General features: G+C 48.4%; 1 protein-coding gene across 1 annotated transcript in view; it reads left to right on the top strand.

Moving 5' to 3' along the window:
• CCDC13 (coiled-coil domain containing 13) overlaps window positions 1–20688 on the top strand; it is a 36037-nt gene extending 15349 nt beyond the window's left edge. Inside the window, 11 exon segments of the mRNA XM_054171280.1 lie at window positions 137–241; window positions 2583–2747; window positions 3502–3678; window positions 4855–5061; window positions 5892–6028; window positions 9113–9196; window positions 10168–10296; window positions 13682–13836; window positions 15730–15739; window positions 20102–20165; window positions 20168–20688. Of these exon segments, the coding sequence (XP_054027255.1) occupies window positions 137–241; window positions 2583–2747; window positions 3502–3678; window positions 4855–5061; window positions 5892–6028; window positions 9113–9196; window positions 10168–10296; window positions 13682–13836; window positions 15730–15739; window positions 20102–20165; window positions 20168–20263 (1329 nt within the window). The 3' untranslated portion in view covers window positions 20264–20688.
• Window positions 20689–22320: the final 1632 nt, after the last annotated feature.

Raw genomic sequence — 22320 nt, 5'->3', positions numbered from 1 at the left:
ATAGCAGATCCAGGCTGCTGTGCACAGATATCTGCAGAGCTCTGTGTTTACTGCTAGGGGGCAGCTTCTCCTCCCCTCTCCCCAGTGCATGTATTTCAGCCTAGCCTTACTGATGACATCATTCCCTTTTCCATAGCTTTTAGCAAATGAAGTTGGTGAAGATGTGAATATTCAGAGTCTCTTGAGCAATTCTGGCAGCTGGCGTGGACGAGCTCAGCAAATTCTTGTTCTCCAAGGCAAGGTGAGTTAAAACCCTGCCTGGTGTCAGCTGGGTGCTGGGATGCTCCATCCAAGTATAGATATTGCTCCAGTTTAAGGTAAAGACACTGCTAGTCCTGAATGAAGTATTTCTTGACATCTGTACCTGCTTCTGGGGTGGGTCCCAGTACAAACAGTGTTTGCCTCAACTACAGTCTCAAGCTATGCCAGGGGAAGTTTAGGCTCAAGGTGAGGAGAAAGTTCTTCCCAGAAAGAGTAATTGGCCATTGGAATGTGCTGCCCAGGGAGGTGATGGAGCCACTGTCCCTGGAAGTGTTCAGAAAAGGATTGGATGTGGCACTTGGAGCCATGGTTTAGTTAGTCAGGAGGTGTTATTAGGTAATAGGTTGGAGTTGATGATCTCTGAGGTCTGTTCCAGCCTTACTGATTCTATGATACATGGCCAGTCTTCCCTGTGCTGGAAAGAGCAACTCGTGGAAGAAAACACTTTATGGTCACTTTTGTAAGGTTTTGGGTGTGTTTGTGTGTGCACATGTGGCAATGGGCTGTTCCATTTTATCAGAGTTCCTGCAAGCTATTAATTAGTCCATTGCAAACCTGCAAGCTTCAGCATTCAAGCTGGGAATCTTTACCATCTATGTGAAAGGAGAGAGTTCAGTGACCTTGAAGAGCCATGGCAGCCTGGTTAAAATCCCAGGATGCTTTGGAGGTATCTCCCTCCACTGAGTACCGAAGGAGCCCTGTCAGTCTCCATGCTCTGACTCAGACACCTTTGTTCAGTGCCAGCAATCAGCTGGGAAGAATTGAGGCCAGATAAGACTTTTTTTCAAGTTGTTCCCTTAGGAACACCAGTAAAATCTTTAACTCTTGAATCTTCTGAAGGGCACAGTCTAGCTGAAATGTCAGCCCCAGACAGGGAGGCAGTTTTGTCTGCATCTTAAATAAAACCTCTCTCAAGACAATTGGATATATATTTGTTCCCCCTGGTTTTCTGCTCTTTGATTTGATGCCAACAAGCTGTGATTTTTTTTGCACTCTAATTGTCTGAAATTGTTAACCTTTATTTTCCCTTCAGCAAATTCCATTTCCTTTCTGTTAGAGCCCTGGCTGGGATTTAGCTGTAGACTGTACATGCTTTAATGTGGAAGTTTCCTTCTGAGCCAGTCTCCTCAGGCCCCTTCTGCAGTCAGTGGGGATCTTGTAAATACAGTCCCTGGATCAAAAGTGTGGCAGGTTGCAGCTTATCTTAGAAGACACCTCCAGAACAGGGCAGAGGAACTGTGCTGTAGCAGTGCCCACTTCACAGAGTCACAGAATAGTTTGGGTTGGAAGCAACCTTGAAAATTCACCTAGTCCAAGCCCCTGCAGTGAGCAGGGAACATCAACTAGAGCAAACTTAAGTAGATTCCTTCTACTAGCTAAAAGCACTCTGCAGGGAATTGCTGAGATGCAGGGGTTGAGTTCACCTGACTACACAGAGGTGTCTACTGCCAGATGTAGGGCGTTGCTCTGACCTAGTTGTCCCTCCAGTGCAGGATGGATGTCTTGTAGACCCTGTGCCATATATGCCTCCCAGCATGTCTAAACCAGGGCTGGGTACCTGTCTTCAGGTTGATGAACTGTGCCTTTGATTGTGGGCATCCTGGATGGTGATTCTGCTAAGGCTCAAGATGCTTAAATGTATGTGGGTGAGTGGGTGTCTGCCCTTTAAGAGGGGATCTGAGATGTTATTCAGTTGCCCACCCATGTTTAGTGGCATTCAAATACTTCGGAGTGTCTGCCTGGCCTCTGCATGTAGAATAGAATAGAATCAAATCACAGAATCACCAAGGTTGGAAGAGACCTCAAAGATCATCAAGTCCAACCTGTCACCCAACACCTCATAACTAAACCATGGCACCCAGTGCCATGTCCAGTCCCCTCTTGAACACCTCCAGGGATGGTGACTCCACCACCTCCCTGGGCAGCACATTCCAATGGCCAACAGCTCTCTCTGGGAAGAACTTTCTCCTCACCTCCAGCCTAAACTTCCCCAGGCACAGCTTGAGACTGTGTCCTCTTGTTCTGGTGCTGGTTGCCTGGGAATAGAATAGAATAGAATAGAATAGGGCACAGATCACTCATGTGTCCTGAATTTCCTGTAGGGCTGATGTCACATCTCCCTGCACAGATGACCTAGGCATCTGCAGGGCTGTTAGCAAAGTTACATTTCTAAGGTCACTGGTCTGTATTAATTAGCCAAGACAATGCCAAGAAGTAAGATCCTGCTGCACTCTCAGTTTGCTTTGGTTGTGTCCTCTTTGGTGCTGGATCACTGTACACCTAGTAAAAACTCTGCAGGAGTTGTCACTATTGTCCCTTAGGTTCGAGAGCTGGAGAGTCAGCTGGCTCAAAACAAGAGCAGAACATCTCTGAGTGAGCTTGATGTGGACTTGCTGGCACTTAGTGACCCAAGGAAGCTGTCACCCCAGGAGAAGAACTTGTTGAAGATTCGCAGCTTGGAAAAAGAAAAGAAAGAAGCTTTGGAGGTAAAACCCTGTGAGCTGACAGAGTCCTGTGTGGGTTGGGTGGAATGGAATGGAATGGAATGGAATAGAATAGACTAGGTTGGAAGAGACCTTCAAGATCATTGCATCCAGCCTATCATCCAGCACCACCTAATCAACTAAACCATGGCACCAAGCACCCCATCCAGTCTCCTATTAAACACCTCCAGTGATGGTGACTCCACCACCTCCCTGGGCAGCACATTCCAATGGGCAATCACTCTCTCTGTGTAGAATTTCCTCCTAACATCCAGTCTGAACCTCCCCTGGCACAGCTTGAGACTGTGTCCTCTTGTTCTGGTGCTGGTTGCCTGGGAGAAGAGACCAACCCCCACCTGGCTACTGCCTCCCTTCAGGTAGCTGTAGAGAGCAAGAAGGTCTCCCCTGAGCCTCCTCTTCTCCAGGCTAAGCAACCCCAGGTCCCTCAGCCTCTCCTCTCAGGGCTGTGCTCAAGGCCCCTCCCCAGCTTTGTTGCCCTTCTCTGGACACCTTCCAGCAAGTCAACATCCTTCCTGAGCTGAGGGGCCCAGAACTGGACACAGGACTCAAGGTGTGGCCTAACCAGTGCAGTGTACAGGGGCAGGTACAAAGTGTGTATCCAAAGAGGATGAGTGATCATCTGGTATGCCACTTCCACTTACTATACCCTCCCAGGTGATGTGTGGTGCTCAGCAAAGCAGCTGGGGCTCGGTGATAGGCTCTAACCCTCATTTCCTGTCTGTTTGCATCACTGCAGAGACTCACTGGGGAACATGATGCCCTCCAAAAGAGCCACGAGGAAGTGAAAAATAAACTGGAGGCCTCAAAAGCCAGGAACAAAGTGCTGTGCAGTGAGGTGAAAACCCTGAAGGGACAGATCATAACCCTGCTGGAGAAAGGCAAACATGATGACGAGCTCATCGACACCTTGCTGGTACAGGCTGACTCTTACCATCGGTCCCAGCAACCTGCAGATCAGCCCTCTTTCTAGAAGTGGGGAAACATGATGTCACTTAGTGACATGATGACACAGACAGCCTTAGGGCATACAGGGGCCTGATGAACCAGGCTGTGACAGCCAGAGGTCTCCTAGTCAGCTGAAGCCCTTCATTTGGGATCCGATCATGCAAAGGCTGTTAGCACCAGGCGGGATGCAGTTGCAGTTGTAGTATCATAGTATCAGTCAGGGTTGGAAGGGACCACAAGGATCAGCAAGTTCCAACCCCCCTGCCATGGGCAGGGACACCCCACACTAAATCAGGCTGGCCACAGGCTCATCCAGCCTGGTATTAAACACCTCCAGGGACGGCGCCCCAGCCGCCTCCCTGGACAGCCCATTCCAGGGCTTCACCACTCTCATGGTGAAGAACTTCCTCCTCAAGTGGCTCTGAGCTGCAAGTATTGAAGGAAACATTTTGCAGAATGGGATTGTCTAGGAGGTAGAGGAAGGGCTTCATTCCTGACCCAGAGGCTGGACTGTATCCACTGTTCTGCTTTCAGCTCCATTGGGAGGTTTTTCTTAGCACACCTGCAGTCTTACACTTTAATTTGGTGTATTACACAGCCCCAGCAAACCAACCTGAACTATGAGTACTAAACCTTGGGCACATTCACTTGCAGTAGTTGGAGCTGAGAGGATTTGGCCTCTTCAAAGCCAAGAATATTAGAAGGACTCAAGATGCAGTTATGCTGAAATAAATGGCTGCTCTTCTGGTCTTGCAGGACCTTTTTGTCTGCCATGCTTCTAAATAGTCTTCCCCAGTTACAATAATAAACAACATTTAAAAATAGAATGTTTGGTGTTGGAAGAGACCTTTAAAGCTCATCTAGTCCAAACCCCTGCAGTGAGCTGGGACATCTTCAACTACATCAGGTTGCTTAGAGCCTCAGCCAACCTGACCCGGAGTGGTTCCAGAGATGAAGCGTCTCTGGGCAGCCAGTGTTTCACTCTCCTCAGCATTAAACATGTCTTCTTTATATCTAGTCCAAATCTCCCCTCTTTTAGTTTCAAACCATCACCTGTTGTCCTGCCACAACAGGCCCTGCTCAGGAGAATCTTAATCGTTGTGCACCACACTGAAGATCTCACCCAGTGTTTGTCTTTTGTCAGAGCCAGCAGAAGCAGATGCAGGAGATCTTGCAGCGCCTGAGCCAGCAGGATGAGAAGTACAAGGAGCCCCAGCAGATGTTGTCCCCACACTTCAACAATGAGCTTCAGAGATCAGAGTGCCTTATAGAGCAGCTCAGGCAGGCGTTGGTTGAACGAGAAGCGAAGGTGAAGGAGCTGGAGGAAGAAATTGCACAACTCACACTTCAGGTCAGAAGAAATGAGCTTTGTAGTCATTTTAGATCTGCTCTTCCACTTCCTTCTCTCTCTCTTTGAGATGGTTGCTGGCTTGCTATCTGCCCTACTGGCACTCTCCTGATGGAATGGTGCAGCAGGAATTCTCTCCTGTGGCTCTTCAGTTTCTTTCTGTTGTATATGGCTTTTCTTCAAGCCACTTTAAGCAACAGAAAACAGAAATGCCAATCACATCCCCATGTGGCTTCATCACAAGGCTGTGCCACATGTCTGACAGCAAGGGTTGGGCTGCAGTAGGGACTTCTCAGCATTCAGCATCCTTAGCTGCTGAAGGAAGCAAGGAAGCAAACATAGATGAGGCCAACATCAGCAGACTGCCATCATACCCCTCATGGGGCGATGGGAGCCCTAGTAAGTTCGCCTCCTCTACTGTAAACCACTTCAAGAACTTGCTCTCCCTCAGATCTCCAGGCATTTGGAGATCTGGATCTGATGGGTTTCAGACAGATGGAAATTTCATGGTGAAGATGAAAGAATTGGGAAGGTTGGCCCTTTGTGGACTAGCATGGTAAAAATGTTTTCACCTTTTATGGTCTAGTGTTGCAAGCTGACACCGTTGCCAGAGCACAGGCATAGGAGTGGAGAGCCAGTCCATCAGCCTGCCAAAAGCTTTGTTTCCATCCTGCAATGGAGAGAAACAAATGAACACTTTCTGAGGAGGTCCTATAAAACCAGAAGTTCTGGCAGGCTTGAAGCGATAATCATAAGCTGCTCATTAGGCATCAATGCTGCTGTTTTCCTTTGAACTGTGTAATGGCTGTTATAACCTGCTCCAACATTAACAGAGGGAGCCTGCCCATCAGTGGAACTGTCCAGGAGCTGCTGATCCACCATCACCTGAGCACTCAGAAGATCCAGGTTTTACTCTGCATAGTCCTCTGGCATCGGACAGCAGTCAGGGCGGACGGATTGGATCTGCTCGGTAAGGAGAGCCTGGTGTCAGTGTTTGAAGCTGGTGTGAGTTATTCAGAAGCATGGTCTTCCCAGACAATGCATCAACCCACAAGTGCTGTGTGCTAACAGCTCTGGCAGCCTGTTTACAGTAGATGGGAATCTCTGATCACATTATCTCTTGGACTTTGGTCCTGGAAGAGAGAAGGATATACAGACTTGTAGGCATGACTACATTTGGCATGGTGGTAGTACTGCTAATTCTCTTTCTCCGGCTCAGATACTGTTTATCTGCTTATCTTAACTGCCTGTGATTCTTCTCTCTTATGATAAACTGGGCTTGTAATGAGCAGACTTCTGAGAGGAGGTGGTGAAATAATACAAACCACCATTTTAGGTAAGCACTAAATCACTGGCACGTTATTTAAACCACTGCATAGGCTTTGACTAGGATTTCCTTGCAGAGATGTTGAAAGCTCACCACATTCTCTGTTCTTCACCAACACCCTTTTTAAAACCTCACTGAGGACCATGTAAATTACCCTTAATACAGCAGTAAATCTGGTTCTTGTTGACACTGAGGTGACTCTTGGTCACTCTGGCTGTGTAAAGGCACCATAGTAGCAGAGCAGTTATATCCTTTCCAGTTAAAATGCTGGGTTTGTTGTAAAGAGTTCATGGGCTAATCAGCAGTGAGGATTTGAGAGTGTCTTCTGAGGAAAGAGGACATTTTTCATCAAGTTGCCACTGATTTCTTCTGTGTCATTTTAACTTGCCTGCCACATCACTTTAGGCACTTAACTGGGCTTTTAAATGGTCAGGTGTATCCCTGGGTCTACACAGAGCATTAGTACAGTTTAAGGAAAGTTCTCAGTGTCTGAGTCAGAGTTAAAGCATCCTTGATTTGAAAGTTTCAGTGTCTCCAGTACTGTGTCCAGTTCTGGGCCCCTCAATTTAAGAAGGACATTGAGACACTTGAATGTGTCCAGAGAAGGGCAACAAGGCTGGGGAGGGGTCTGGAGCACAGCCCTGTGAGGAGAGGCTGAGGGAGCTGGGGTTGCTTAGGCTGGAGAAAAGGAGGCTCAGGGCAGACCTTCTTGCTCTCTACAACTACCTAAAGGGAGGTTGTAGCCAGGTGGGGGTTGGTCTCTTCTCCCAGGCAACCAGCACCAGAACAAGAGGACACAGTCTCAAGCTGTGCCAGGGGAAGTTTAGGCTGGAGGTGAGGAGAAAGTTCTTCCCAGAGAGAGTAATTGGCCATTGGAATGTGCTGCCCAGGGAGGTGGTGGAGTCACCATCCCTGGAGGTGTTCAAGAGGGGATTGGATGTGGCACTTGGAGCCATGGTTTAGTTAGTCAGAAGGTGTTGGGTGACAGGTTGGACTTGATGATCTTTGAGGTCTTTTCCAACCTTCTTGATTCTGTGATTCTATGATTCCACTGTTGTTCCCTCCTGACTGACTTTATTCCCCCACCTCTCCCTCACCTCCTGAAGAAAATCTGTATTTTATCCACTGTTTCACTTCATGTGTCTGCTGGCAGGAAGCAGGAAGGCAGGTGGGCCAAGTGAGGTTGGTTAATGGCTTTGTAGAAGCCACTAAGTGCAGCACATGAGTTACTGCCTGGATCCATGTGGCTGACAAAGCTCTGTCACAAAAATAGCTGACGTGTCAGGTGGGCAGTGGGCGAGTCTGAAAGCTGCAGGAGCTGCTTAGAACTTGTTCAGGAGGCCCCCCTCATTCCATTACCTTTCATATGCTGATGAACTCTCCAGTCCATTTTACTTTAGTGAATCATCTTTTCCTATCAGGAAAGATGAAATGGAGAATGCTATAAATAGGAACTAAAGCCCCTTGGAGATGTCAAAGTGAAAATCTGCCTTGTTAGGCTGGGCCACTTCTGTCATTATCAACCTTAACTTGATTTCAGGATTAACCACTCCTAGCCTAGAAGGCAGCTCTGCATGTTCCACAATATGAAGGCTTTATTCTCTACTATCTGCAGCCTAAAGACAAGGGAATGTGGGCTAAGTCTGGAGAGATCTGCCTTTAGGCAGCCAAGCTCAAGTTCAGAAACAAACACACATTAGAATTTTCTGTCCCAAGCACAGGTTGAACTCACCCAGACTGGAAGTGCCATCCCAGCAGCTCGCTGAGCAGAGGGGGTAGTGAGGTGGGGGTTGGTCATTTCTCCCTGGTAACAAGTGATAGGATGAGGAAATGACCTTGAGTTGCACCAGGAGAGGTTGGATATTAGAAGAAACTTCTTCACTGAAAGGGTTCTCAGGCACTGAAAGGGACTCCCCAGGGAGGTGGTGGAATCCCCATCCTTGGAGGTGTTTAAAGGACACAGAGATGTGGTGCTCAGGGACATGGTTTAGCACCAGACTTAGTGGACTTAGGCAATAATTGGACTTGATCCTAAAGGTCTTCTCCAACCAAAATGATTCTGTGGTACTCTAGTGTTCTCAGCTGACTCCTCCTCTTACACTAACAGGCCTGACAGATTTTTCATGAGCATCTCCACACAGGAGAGGGGTTCAGAAAACTGGCATTTGGAAATAAAAGTTGTGCCCCTTGTTGCAGAACAAGGATTCTGTTGGTTGTGAAAGCAAAGCAAGATGCAAACACCATCAAACAGCAGCAGTAACCTGGGCTTGCCTCTCACCCTCGTGGCTGAAGGTGGCAGATGAATGCTTCGTGCACTCAAGCGAGGAAACAGAGCAAGGGTGGCTGCTTGTGTGGCTGCTGGCTCAATCAGGGCCAAACAGGGTTAAGAGTCCTTCCTGCTCCTGAATTGCTCTGTGGCTCCTCTGTGCCATGGAGCTCCACAGTGCTAGTGTGGAAGGGCAGCAAAATACCCAGGAGTGCAGAGGTCAAGCACTGAGCTGTGGTTTATGTTCACAGGGGACACAAGGTGCGTTTGCACCACCCTTTGGGGACAGGGAGCAAGCTGAGCTATTGTGTATGCTGTGCCTGTGTGCTGCCCACTTAGGAGGCTCTGGGAGTCTTTTCTCTCCAAGGCAGCAAAAAGCAGAGACATTGGAAAATGACCAGAGTTCTTGCAGAGCTGCCCTCTGCAGAGCTCAGTGCTTGACAAAGCTTCTCTCCTCCCAGCAAAGTGTCCAAGATGGGCCACACGCTTGTGGAGTCGGCAGCTACGCAGCCCTCTGCTCTTGGTAGTAACTTCACACCTGGAAGGTATGTACAGAAACTTCACCACAAACCAGAGAGGGTTCCTGCCATGCTCTGCAAGCTTCTGGCAAGCCTTAGAATCACAGAATGGATTGGGTTAGAAGGGACTTTTAAAGACCATCTAGTTCAGCCTCCTGCAGTGAGTGGGGACATCTTCAGCTAGAGCAGGTTGCTGATCAAGGCTTCTGTTTGTCTACCTTGTTTCTGTAACAAACAGCTGCTTTCACCACCCTTTCTACCTGCTGCTGCCAAAGAGCTCTGCCACAAGCTCTGCTGTCTACCTGCTGTCTTAATTTTTGAATTGATTACATGTTTTACAGCCCATAAATCCCATTTTCCCCCACTTCACTCCCAGTCACCCAAGATTTCTCCTGCTTTTTGGGCTGAAAGAGATCTGAATACTCCTCTGAGGAGGGGTCAGAGAAGTCATGAAGAACATAATAATGAGCTACATGGGAAAACTGCCCCTTCCTTTCATCACATCTTAGGCACAAGAGCAACCATTGTACTCTAGTGCTGCCTGAAGCCTTTCAGTGGGAGAAAATCGACAGCCTGTCATTTAATAGCTTAGCTTTGCCCTTTGGACAATCCACATGCAGACTCCTCTTACTTTGGCAGTAGCCATGGGAGAAGATTTGGAGAATCCACATGCAGGCAAACTCCTTTTGCTTTGGCAGTAGCAATGGGAGGAGAGTGAGAGAGACTGAACTGATCAGAGGTGGAAGTTTGTTCTCGGGGTGATGGGAAGGGAAAAACATCCTTGCAAAAGAAAAGATCTCTCTAATGAAACTGCCTCTTTCTGTCCCATTTATTGCAGTCTAGAGAGTGGTGCTGGGGGGAGGTGGTGAGCCTGGCCCTGTGTTCTGCCTTAGGCTTCTAACAAGTGTATTTTGATATGGTTTTCAAATCCTGCCTTTGTTTCATTTCTTTCATTTGTGGAATGGGAAACAGAGTCTCTGTGCTTCTGCTGCTTTCAGGCTCTCTGGCACTGGCAGCCAGGATTTGAAAGTGCTGCAGATGCAGATCGTGGAGCAGGAGGCTTTCTGCCAGGCTGCTGAAGTGGAAAGAGACAAGCTCCTGGAACTGGTCTCTGTGCTGCAGAAAAGGTAGTGCCCCTCTCTGCCAGACTCCTCTGTGGGATGCCCTGCTGGAGGTGTGTGAGAGTCTACAGCGTGCAGCACACTACACCATGCACTGCCACTGAGATCCCTGCCTTAACCCAGAGGCTTCCACATTATTTTGTCTGCTCAATTTCCCTGCTTAGCTGATGACTCATTTTTTATTTCATGATTATTATTACTCTTTTAGAACAAAGGGCAGATAAAATGGAGTCATCTTCATGCGTCCTGCTCCCAGATAAAGCTAGAAGCCCTGTATTTATATATGTGTGGTGATATTTAGGCAGCAATATTATTCATCAGCAGTAAATACTGTAATTATAGTTATAATCTGACTGCTGTGCCAAAAGCTTTTCCCATTCTTTTAAGCCTCACTCCATCCTCTTCTAAATGAATTTTCTTCTGGTTTAGCTGAAGCAGAGTGGTGATTTTCCCCTTTTTTTGTGTGTCTCTCTCAATTATTCAGTTCAGTCTAGGATGGTATTTAAAGCCAACTGTATTTCAGGGCAGGGGAAGCAAAATCTTTTCTCTTTTGATCTGTTTTACCTACTGCTTCCCCCCCACCCTCCCCAGTTAGAGAATACATATATTTGATTTGATTCCTAAACACATGTTCCAGCTTGTGGGATGATGTACTTTTATCTCTCTGGTTTGGTTACACTAGGCAATGGCTTCTTACTTGCTCTATTCCTTCCCCCACCCCTTTTGCTCTGTTCTTCCCCCCCTTTTTGCTCTGTTCTTCCCTTCCCTTTTTGCTCTTTTCTTTCCCTCCCTTTTTGCTCTGTTCTTCCCCCCCTTTTTGCTCTGTTCTTTCCCCCCCTTTTTGCTCTGTTCTTCCCCTCCCTTTTTGCTCTGTTCTTCCCTTCCCTTTTTGCTCTTTTCTTTCCCTCCCTTTTTGCTCTGCTCTTCCCCCCGCTTTTGCTCTGCTCTTCCTCCCCCTTTTGCTCTATTCTTCCCCCCCCTTTGCTCTATTCTCCCCCCCCCTTTTGCTCTATTCTCCCCCCCCTTTTGCTCTATTCTTCCCCCCCCCTTTTGCTCTATTCTTCCCCCCCTTTTTGCTCTATTCTTCCCCCCCTTTTTGCTCTATTCTTCCCCCCCTTTTGCTCTATTCTTCCCCCCCCCTTTGCTCTATTCTCCCCCCCCTTTTGCTCTATTCTTCCCCCCCCCTTTTGCTCTATTCTTCCCCCCCCTTTTGCTCTATTCTTCCCCCCCTTTTTGCTCTATTCTTCCCCCCCTTTTGCTCTATTCTCCCCCCCCTTTTGCTCTATTCTCCCCCCCCCTTTTGCTCTATTCTTCCCCCCCCTTTTGCTCTATTCTCCCCCCCCCTTTTGCTCTATTCTTCCTCCCCCTTTTGCTCTATTCTTCCCCCCCTTTTTGCTCTATTCTTCCCCCCCTTTTTGCTCTATTCTCCCCCCCCCTTTTGCTCTATTCTTCCCCCCCCTTTGCTCTATTCTTCCCCCCCTTTTTGCTCTATTCTCCCCCCCCCCTTTTTGCTCTATTCCCCCCCCTCCTTTTGCTCTGTTCTTCCCCCCCCTTTTGCTCTGTTCTTCTTTTGCTGTGTTCCCCCCTGGTTAACATTTCTCCCTTGTCTTACTTTTGCCCAACAAAATCAATCACAGTCAGAAAAATACCTTTTTTTTCTGTAATTTTTTATTATTGCCCCTGTGGTGAAAGTAGCATCCCCAGTGCTTTTGAGGCCTAAAGCCTGGAAAATCACCCTGAAGGAATTTTATTCCTGTTTGTAAGCCTGGAGGTTTTAATAGAGCTATGCAATTAGAGGAGGGTGGAGGTGTGAGTGATAGCTGAAAGGGGGCCATCATGGAGATGGGGTGGTGAAGAGCACAGAGCCAATGAAATGCACACTGGCTTGTAAAATGTGCCATGGACTGATGATTCAGCAGCTCCAGTTAGCAGACATTTATCAAGAGCTCCTGCAGGTAAAGTAAATTTTGTGTGGCTGCCTGCAATAACTCTTGGAAGACCTCAAGGTAATGGAACATCCAGTCATATATCAGCAGGAAGATATGTTAAGGAATCAGGCATTTCTCCTCTTCCTTCCCCTGTTGGAGTGTGGGTCAGCAAAGCTCAAGTAGCATATATAAAGCTTAAGCCCAGAGAGGGGCCCTGGGGATGGCACCTGAGTGGCATTTGCCTGCAGCAGCTGCTGGAGTTTTGGTGCTTCACAGTCGCTGCAGAGCAGAGCGAGCGGGGAGAAGGTACTGACAGGTCTGCAGGATGGAGCCCTGCTGGGGGAAGAGGGGAGAGCTGGAGGAACATTTGAGTTCTTCATATTGGCAGAAGATTTAATAAACCCCAACTGATCTTGTCATTTTTCCTCTGCTGTTGGTCTGGTGTGGCTGTGTCTAGGGCAACACCTGGTCAAATGACAGTTTAGTGAATTCAGAACCACTGAGAGCAATACAATGTCTCTTAGCATGTCACCAGCCTGATAATTCACTGCCACAGGAGGTCAGGGGCTTGCCTGTGGCTGCATTTTTAAGGCAGTGGTACAATTTTATTATAGTTGTAATATTTTTCTACCTATACCAGCCAGAAGGGAAACAAGACTAATGAAACCTCTTGATTCAGGGGCTAATCAACCCATGGGGTCAAGAGGAAAATTCTTTCTTTCTGCCCCATCCACCACAGGAAGTCCATTCAGGTTTCTCTCTGGCTTTCAGCTCCTTTAAATCATTAGTTATCAGGTGCTGCCCTGCAGGAGGTGCACCACTGGCTGCCTCTGAGGGCACATAGCAAATGTGTGGAGTGAATTTTCCAAGGTGTTCTTTGGGGTGAATGAAGAGGCACTTGGCTCTGCACTGCAGAACCGAACCATCAGTTTCTTTTCCACTTCCTTCCACAGGTAGTGTCCAATGGCCAAGTTTATTAAAAGCACCATCAGGTTTCTCTGCTTGCTTGCAGGTGACTGACACAAAGCAGCTAAATGCTAGGCAGTGGGTTTATAAACTGTTTTCCTTCCAGGTTTTCCCAGTGTGTTTCAAAGCCATGCAGTTTGTGATTCCTCTCCTAAAAGAGCTCTCCTCAACAACCTGCAGCTTGCCCTCTTCTCTGAGCAGTAAATTCACACAAGTAGGCAGTGTTAAGGGACCCAGGCAGCCTCCACTAATGAACCCATTATTTCCAACTGCACTCATTAGTTAATTCTGTTGTGGAAGTTGGGAGGATGTCATCTGGAACAACTGCTCTGGGAGTTCTGCCTTTGGACGTGCAGAGCATTCTCCTGCTTCCCTCTGTCGGGAGCTGCGCGGCATGGAGCAGGATTCAGTATCAAGACTGATCCTTGTAAGGTAGTCATGACATAAATCAGCTGAACTACTTTTTTGTTTGGTTGTGGATTTTTTCTGCCTCTCAGGGTGGAGGAAGGCAGTGATCAACTCTTGGAGGCTGAGAAGAGGCTTCAGGAAGAGCAGCAGCGACGGGTCATTGTGGAACGGCAGCTTGAAACGCTGCAAGGGGATCCTGGGCGGAACACGAGTGGACAGAAGCCACAGCTGAGGAGCAAAGCAGGTGAGGTGGAGCATTTGACTACAGCTATGTCCCCACCTCAGTGGTTAACAGATAGCAAGAACATTTTTGGTTCCTATCTACCAAAACTTCAAGTGCTTGACCTTCCACATGGTGATTTGGACCTACTCGGGCTGGTGGTCCGGTGGAGGCGAAGTACTAGCCCCACTTGATCCAAAAGGATTTTGCCACAGATCTGATTCTGCCACAGCTTTAAGTGAGTCCAAGGCTTTGGCAAGGTGTTGCTTTGATGGGATGACAGCCTACAGAAAATCCTGACCCTGCTCCTCGTGGTCACCATGCCCACTGCTGCGTTCCCTTTGCCCTTCCGCCCCGGGGATTCAGCTGAAGGTTAAGAGCAGAAGGAAAGGACGCATCCCAATTTAAGACCTGTCAGTGCCTCTGAAAAACTATTGCTGGTGATGAAGTAATTAGATCTGCTGTAATTTATTATCTCATGAACGTGCTAATCTCCTGCTATAAATATGAAAGCCTCCCTGGCATAGTTAGAGGAGGAGAGAATTCATGGTGGATGTGAAAGTTTTATTTCCCTGATCGGCTCCTTTTATGGCCTAAGGACTCTGATTCTGCCAAGTGTCTAAACCAATCAAATGGCAAATATTCTTAAGGAAGCTTTTTGCAGTGGTTTCCCTTTTTATGTGTATTTTCACAAAGTGAAAAGACTTTAAGTGCCAGGATGGGAACGAGCAGGCAGGAGGAATCCCAATGTGGCAAATACTTGGATGCCATCGGGCTGAGTTACAGTGATCAGAGAGGTCACCAGCCTCAGCAGAGACCTTTGCAAGCTCTTGACCTGCTCCACGCTGAAATGCATGGTCTCAGGTCCTAAGAGGACTGCCCTGCAGCTCAGCAGATTCTGTGCATCTCCCATCATCCTGCTCTTGGTCATATGCATGTTAGACAAGAAATTCTCTCTGGAGCAGGGCACTGATGCAAAAGGATTGGAGGCTGCTGTTCACTGTGCTCTCAGTTTGTGCAGGAGAGTCACCACTCTAACAGCTGCATGGGGTTCAGACCCTCGAGGGGCAGTCATTCACCCACCCAGCACAGAGAGAGATTTAGGTTTACAGGAACAGGATTCAGAGGAGACTTTATCCTGAATGATTGCTTCAGGCCTGCTCCTCTCTATGAAATATTACAGAGTCATAGAATGATTTGGGTTGTTATGAAACTTTGAAGGTCATCTAGTCCAATGCCCCTGCAGTGAGCAGGGTCATCTTCAGCTAGATCAGGTTGCTCAGAAACTCATCATCCAACCTAACCCTGAATGTTTCCAGGGGGCTGGGCAATCTGGGTCAGTGTTTCACCACTCTCAGTGTAAAAAATATCCTCCTTCTCTCTAGTCTAGATCACAGAATCAATGAGGTTGGAAAAGACCTCACAGATCATCAAGTCCAACCTGTCACCCAACACCTCATGACTACTCTCTCATCTTTTAGTTTGAGACCATCACCCCTTGTCTTCTCACAACAGGACCCACAAAAAGTCCATCCCCATCTCTCTGCTAGGCCCCTTTAAGTAGTAAAAGGCTACAAGAAGGTCTCCATGCAGCCTTCTCCAGGATGAACAGCCCCAGCTCTCTCAGCCTGTCCTCATAGCAGAGGGGTTCCAGCCTGTGGTCATTTTTGTGACCTCCTCTGGCCTCGCTCCAGCAGGTCCATGTCCTTCCTGTGCTGAGGATTCCAGTGCTGGACACAGTGCTCTAGGTGCAGAGTTCAACTGAATTTTGGAGGTCTCAGGCTTTTACACAACTTAGTGAAGAACTGATGTGTTGATCTATGATCATACCTGCGCTCCACTTAGATGCCTTCTGCAACTGCACAGTGACAAGGTGCCCAGGTGCTGAGCCATGTTGGTCCAGTTGTTGTGCTGCAGTAGCTGTTTGGTAACCCACCTCTGGGAGATGGGCATTTCATAGCTGGGGAAAATGGGCTCTTCTTAACCAATGTGACAGGTTTCTCTTACTAAATATTTAGTTCATTAGCCCTGCTTGCTTAAGGACTAAAAGCAAATGTCAAAAAGGATTGGCAGTGAGACTAAGAAGGAGAAATCCTCTCTGAATCCTTGAGCAGGTAACTGTTTCACCACCCTTCTTTGAAGAGAGCTCAGCCCCAAACTCTGTGGAGATAGAATAGAATTAACCAGGTTGGAAGAGACCTTTGAGATCATCCAGTCCAACACCATCTAATCAACTAAACCATGGCACCAAGCACCCCATCCAGTCTCTTCCTAAACACCTCCAGTGATGGTGACTCCACCACCTCCCTGGGCAGCACATCCCAATGCCAATCTCTCTTGCTGGGAAGAACTCTCTCCTCACCTCCAGCCTAAACCTCCCCTGGCACAGCTTGAGACTGTGTCCTCTTGTTCTGGTGCTGGGTGCCTGGCAGAAGAGACCAACCCCCACCTGGCTACAGCCTCCCTTCAGGGAGTTGTAGAGAGCAAGAAGGTCTCCCCTGAACCTCCTCTTCTGCAGGCTAAGCAACCCCAGCTCCCTCAGCCTCTCCTCCCAGGGCTGTACTCCAGACCCCTCCCCAGCTTTGTTGCCCTTCTCTGGACACCTCCCAGCAACTCAACATCCTTCCTAAACTGAGGGGCCCAGAACTGGACACAGGACTCCAGGTGTGGCCTAACCAGTGCTGAGTTTGTACAAGAGGCAAGTCTACAAGTCTGTGCTATACTTCTGCAGCAGAGCATGTAGGTTATCTGAGGGCTTTCATAGCAGATAGTTGAGGAAATCAGGAGTGAAAAGCTTGAGTATAAAATGGAGCCTAGAGAACCTGCTAATTAACATAATATTCTCCTTTCTTTCTGAAAGTGCAAAATTGGAGAGAGCTGAGCTAATTGCTAAGCTGGTGTCTGGCCTCTTCATTTCAAGGGAAGGCAATAATGATGCTGCCTAGCTAGAAACAACCCAGTTGCTTGTTAAAATTATTCATGCCTTTTGGTGCTGGGGGTTCTGGGGGGTTGATTTCTTGTGGGTTTTTTTCCCTCTCTCTTTTTTTTAAGTCTTTTTATCCAAATTCCTAATTAGCAAAGAATAATCCCAAGGGAGAGTAGGTAAGTAACAGCAGGTTTTCCTCAGCCTTGTAAAGCACACCAAAGATCAAAAGCATTTCTTGGTTACGCAGCACAGCCTCTTTTCTCCCATGGTTTTGGCAGAGTCCTTTTGCTCTCTGACCAGGTTCTTTCAGAGACTCCACATGAGGAGTGTTCAGTGGTTTAATACTGAGTTTACTCATTTGAAGGTATTTGATAGGGGGTTTTCATTTGGGAAAGTGATACAGCAGTGTACTGCACAAATACAACACAGCAGCTGCAGTGTGCCAGGTCCAGGGAGGGGATTCTCCCCCTCTGCTCTGCTCTGCTCTGGTGAGACCTCACCTGGAGTACTGCCTCCAGTTCTGGAGCCCCTAGTACAGGAAGGATCTGGAGGTGCTGGAAGGTGTCCAGAGCAGCGCCACGAGGATGAGCAGAGGGCTGGAGCTGCTCTGCTATGAGGACAGACTGAGGGAGTTGGGGCTGTTCAGTCTGGAGAAGAGAAGGCTCTGAGGAGACCTAATTGTGGCCTTCCAGTATCTGCAGGGGGCTACAAGAAAGCTGGGGAGGGACTTTTGAGGGTGTCAGGGAGGGATAGGACTGGGGGGAATGGAGCAAAACTAGAAATGGGGAGGTTCAGATTGGATGTGAGGAAGAAGTTGTTCCCCATGAGGGTGGTGAAAGCCTGGCACAGGTTGCCCAGGGAGGTGGTGGAAGCCTCGTCCCTGGAGGTGTTTGCAGCCAGGCTGGATGTGGCTGTGAGCAACCTGCTGCAGTGTGAGGTGTCCCTGCCCACAGCAGGGGGATTTGAACTAGGTGATCCTGGAGGTCCCTTCCAACCCTGACAATTCTCTGATTCTGTAATTCACAACACAAAGCTGATTCTCATCACCAGCCTAGATGTTCACTCTCCTGACATCGGTGTCCTGAGTTGCCAGGAAGGAACATGTGGGATGAAACCAGGTCAAACCCATTTTCTTCAAAGCTGATTTTGCTGACTGTGTGATTTTTGTCCTCTTTGTTGGGCTGAACCACATCCACACTTCCCTCATGTTGGTGTGGCTGGCTCTGTTGATTACTTTAGAGAAGGTCATTTACATCTCCTCAGCTGATTCAGCCATTTCTCTACAGCAAAGGCCACCCTCCAGCCCCCTGGGTGCTGGGATAAGTTCAGCATCCTCTGCTACTGGAACAGGTTGCCCAGAGATGTGGTTGAGGCCCCATCCCAGGAGAAATTTAAGGTCAAACTTGATGGGGCCCTGGCAAACCTGATCCAGTTGGAGATGTCCCTGCATGCTGCAGGGGGTTGGACAAAATGGCTTTCAAAGGCCTCTTCCACCCCAATCCATTCTGTGCTTCTGTGCTGTAGCTGTGGTCACTTCTTGCATTCCTTTCTGAACTTCTCAAGCACCCCATCCCTGCCTGTCTTCTCTGAGCCTGTCTTCCATGTTAGGGATTCACTGCTCAGTTGCAGATTTTTGCTTCTCTAACCCCAGCAGAAAATCAGAATTGTATTGTCTCTGTAGCCCTGAAGACATCAAAAGGGCAGGAGTGATGTTGCCATGTTTTGGGTGGGCCTTTTAGGAAAGCATTCCTGATTTAGAGCCTTAGTTGGAAGTCATGTTGAAGTGCTTTACTGCTTTGTATTCTTTACTTCCCCTGTGTTGTGTTTGTGATGAGGATCAAAATGCTCTACAAAAGCTGTTCCAGTGTGTGCCTGATCACAGGCACTGTGGAAGCAACAGTTGTCATGACCTTAAGTGAAACACAGAAACAAGATAACACCAAAATAATCCTTTTTCTACTGCTTCTATAACCTCTTGGTTTGGCCACTGAAATAGTTTTGGATTATATTAGTTCTTCTCTAAATAAAATGGTTTGTGTTGGAAGAGGCTTTTAGAAGTCATCTGGCCCAAGCCCCTGCAGTGATGCTGCTGCATTTAGCTCTGAAATGCAAGCTCACCATGGTTTCCTTTTGCTGAAAGCAGATTCAGATCATAGGCACTTCATCTTCATGGGTGTCCAAAGAACTTGCCAGGTTCCTTAGATGGTTGCTTGTTTCACTAGACCCCCATTTGGTGATTCAATCTGTAGGCCAGGCTGCCAGTCACTCAAGACTCACCTTGCATGTGAGTGCTGGGAAGGAGCTCACTGCAGCCCACCTGCCCAAGCTGCCTCTAGAGTCACAGGTAGTTACTGAGCACAAGGTATGGGTGCCCTTCCTCCAGGCTGTGTTCACAGCATCACAGAAGGGTGGGGGTTGCAAGGGACCTCTGAAGACCTAGTCCTACCCCACTGCTAAAGCAGGGTCACCCAGAGCAGGTTTCCCAGGATCCCAGCATCCAGGAAGGTTTGGAATCTCTCCAGAGAGGGAAACTCCACGGCTTGTCTGGGCAGCCTGGGCCAGGGCTCCAGTGCCCTCACTGAAAATAAGCTTTGCTTTGTTTAGTGGAACTTACTGACTTCCACTTTGTGCCTGCTGCCTCTTTTTCCTGTCACTGGAAAGGGTCTGACCCCATCCTCTTGCCCCTCACCCTTTAGTTCAGCACTGCTCAGATCCCCTTGGGTCTGCTCTTCTCCAGGCTAAACAGCCCCAGGTCTCTCAGCCTTTCCTCCTCAGAGGGAGGCACCAATCCCCTCAACATCTTCACAGCCTCCACTAGACTCTGACTCTCCATTAGCTGCCTGTCTCTCTTGAACTGGAGACAGCAGGTCCAGCGTTACTGCCAGCAGCTAAAATTCCCTGCTGTCCTTTTAGCACTGGTACTGCCTGCTCCCACTCCTCAGAAGTTAAAACCTATCAAGCTCTCAATTCTACAAGCACTCAGAGATGCTGAGAGGGTGCAACTGTTCAGCAACACAAAGCTCAGCCAAGGAAGATACCTTTCTGGTTTACCTTTCTGGGGTTCAATTATTTGTTGATTGATTTTCTTTTCTTTCCTTATGTGCTGATTAGAAGCTTATTAGTGAAAAATGAAGTTATGGCCTTTAACCACACAGCTCTGAAGAGCACCTTGGTCACCTAATGCTATTTTCTGCCTCAAAGAGGGAAGGGACAAGTGGTGCCTGCTCTTTCTCACGCCTGTCATAACATGACCAGAGAAAGAAGATGCCTTGCAGGGTTTTCTTCCCCAGCGCTGCAGCACTGTGCTCATTTGCTTTGAAGCTCCCCAGCTCACATGAAAGTTTTCCTTTTGTTTCCTGATAGGCTTGTGACCCAGCTGGAGGAGAACAAAGTTCTGAGGGCTGCTTTGGAGACTACTGTGAGAAAGAAAAGAAGGAAGACTTTAAACTGTGGCAAGGCACAATGGACCGAGTGAAGGATATCTTTTTACAGGCCATTTGGCAACAGAAACAAGAGAAGAGTTAAGAAGATACTCAGAGTCCTTTGGTCTGCAAAGCAGGGAGAGAGCCCAGGCATCCTGCCCACCGATTGAAATGCAGTGGCAGGGTAGTTTTGCAGGCTTGGATCATGCTGTTTCTTTAGGGTTTGCAGCAGAGGATGAGAAATGGAGATGGAATACATCAAAAGTGAAGGTTTTGCACATCAGCAAATCCTGCCTGTAGGAGTTAGCAGGCAGCTGGCTCTCAGACTGCACACACCATAGGGCTGGTGCAGTTTAGGAAGCTGCAATTCTGCAGTTTGGGCAAAACCTCTCCAGTCTCAACAGAATTTTCCTCAAGGGGGCTTGACACTCAATATGCTGCTGCCTTTATCAGCTCCTGAAGGGATTTGTTGTACACAAGTTATTCCAGCTCCTTCCCAAAGTCATGCCAGGAAGAAATAGAGTTCTGTTTTTATCAGCACACCAATGCCCTCTCTGTCTCAGGCTTCCTGTAGTACTGAAGTGCCTAGAGAGTGGCCTAGCCTGGCCTGTGAGTGTCTGCAGGTGAACTGTGGTGGGGCTCCTCTCATCATCCCAGCCTGTTCCTTTACTTGACTCTATTAGCAGCAGGGTTCTCTCAAACTCAGTGGAATTCCCCCTGCAAGGCAGACTGTGCAGATTGCCCCTGCAGTCAGACCTACCTTAAATTCAGCTCATTCCATACAAAACTTGCCATCCAGGTTATGAATTCCCTGTTTGTGGGTCTCTGCATTCATCCATCAGGCAGATCTTGTTCTTGCTAGGGTGGAATGCCAGCAGAAGGCAGGCAGGTCCTCGCTGCAGTGGTGGGGGGACTTTGGGAGATGTTGGAAGCCTTTGTATCTCTGTCCTTTCCAACTGCAGCGTGGTGAGAACACCAAGTGCAAGCTAATAAGGCATTAGAATGCAGGGAGCTTGCCTTGGGGATTACTAACAAATGTGGAGGGCTACCCATTTCTGCACAGTGCTGCTTTGTTTCCCAGTTGAAGGTCTTGAAAGCTGCTCTTCTTTTTCTGCTGTGCTTTGTCAGCCTCTCTGAGTGGGATGTGCAAAGTGCAGCAGTGCAAAGTGAGTTGGTGGAAGGGCAAAACGCCACTGTCCCTTTCCCCAGGACAGGGACTGTGTCCTGGTTCCACTTGTGCTGGGATGAGGCAAAGTGGGAAAGAGCAGAGTGGGAGTTACTCCAGATGTGGCAAGGGTGGTGTCATCCCTGTCCTTTTTCCTGCTTAGCTTCAGAGATGTCTCTCTGCAGACAGTTCCCAAAGTCCCTGGTGGAGGAGTCATGGAGCTGAGGCTAAGCTCTACGCCTGAGAGCTAACCCTCCTGGTACTTCAGAGTCCACTCCCCTTGTTGTGGCCTATAGCTCAGCACAGCTGAGTGTCTCTTGCAAAAGCCCAGCTCACTGCCAAGTTCCCCCTGCTCACCAGGCCAGTAGCATCAGAGGAAAAGCATCTTCCAGCCTGTAATCCTCCTCTAGAACCTCGAGGAACCATGAATCCTAGATGGAGAGACAGACACAGTCTCAGCCACGTGAGTCTCACCTCTTCAACTCTGCCCTGCAGATTCTGCAGCATGGTGGGGTAGAGTGAGCAGAGCAAAGGGAAGGGATCAGCCCACCTCCAGCAGGTATTTTAAGGACCTGGAGCAGCAAGGGAATCACTCTGAGAAGCTGCCTGAGCTGTGGCAGAGGTGTGGAGGTTTTGCTGTGCGGTGGCTGCTAAATTCAGCTGCAGCTTCTGATTTCACCTATGCAGGAGTGTGAATCTATAATATTTTCACCTAGGTCCAGGAGGGGCAATCTGCCATCCTCAGACACAGCCACTGTTTGTCCCCTGTCCTGTGACAAAGCAGTGGAGATCATCTCACTCTGCAGGAAAACTCTTCCTGGGGTGGCTGTGGCTCAAGCCATGAAGCACAGCTGGGAAAGTGGGAGTGCTGTATGTTCCAGAGCACACATGGCTCACCAGCACATGGTGCAAGCCTCTCCCCAAGTGCTGCAACACTCAGTTTCTCTCAGGGTGTGCTTGGTTGGGGGCACACAGGAGCATTTTCCCTCTCTTAT

The sequence above is a fragment of the Dryobates pubescens genome, chromosome 21 (assembly GCF_014839835.1).
Source record: "Dryobates pubescens isolate bDryPub1 chromosome 21, bDryPub1.pri, whole genome shotgun sequence".
Taxonomy (NCBI): Eukaryota; Metazoa; Chordata; class Aves; order Piciformes; family Picidae; genus Dryobates; species Dryobates pubescens.
The sequence above is the reverse complement of the archived record's forward strand: the minus strand, read 5'-3'. Positions and strand labels throughout refer to the sequence as shown.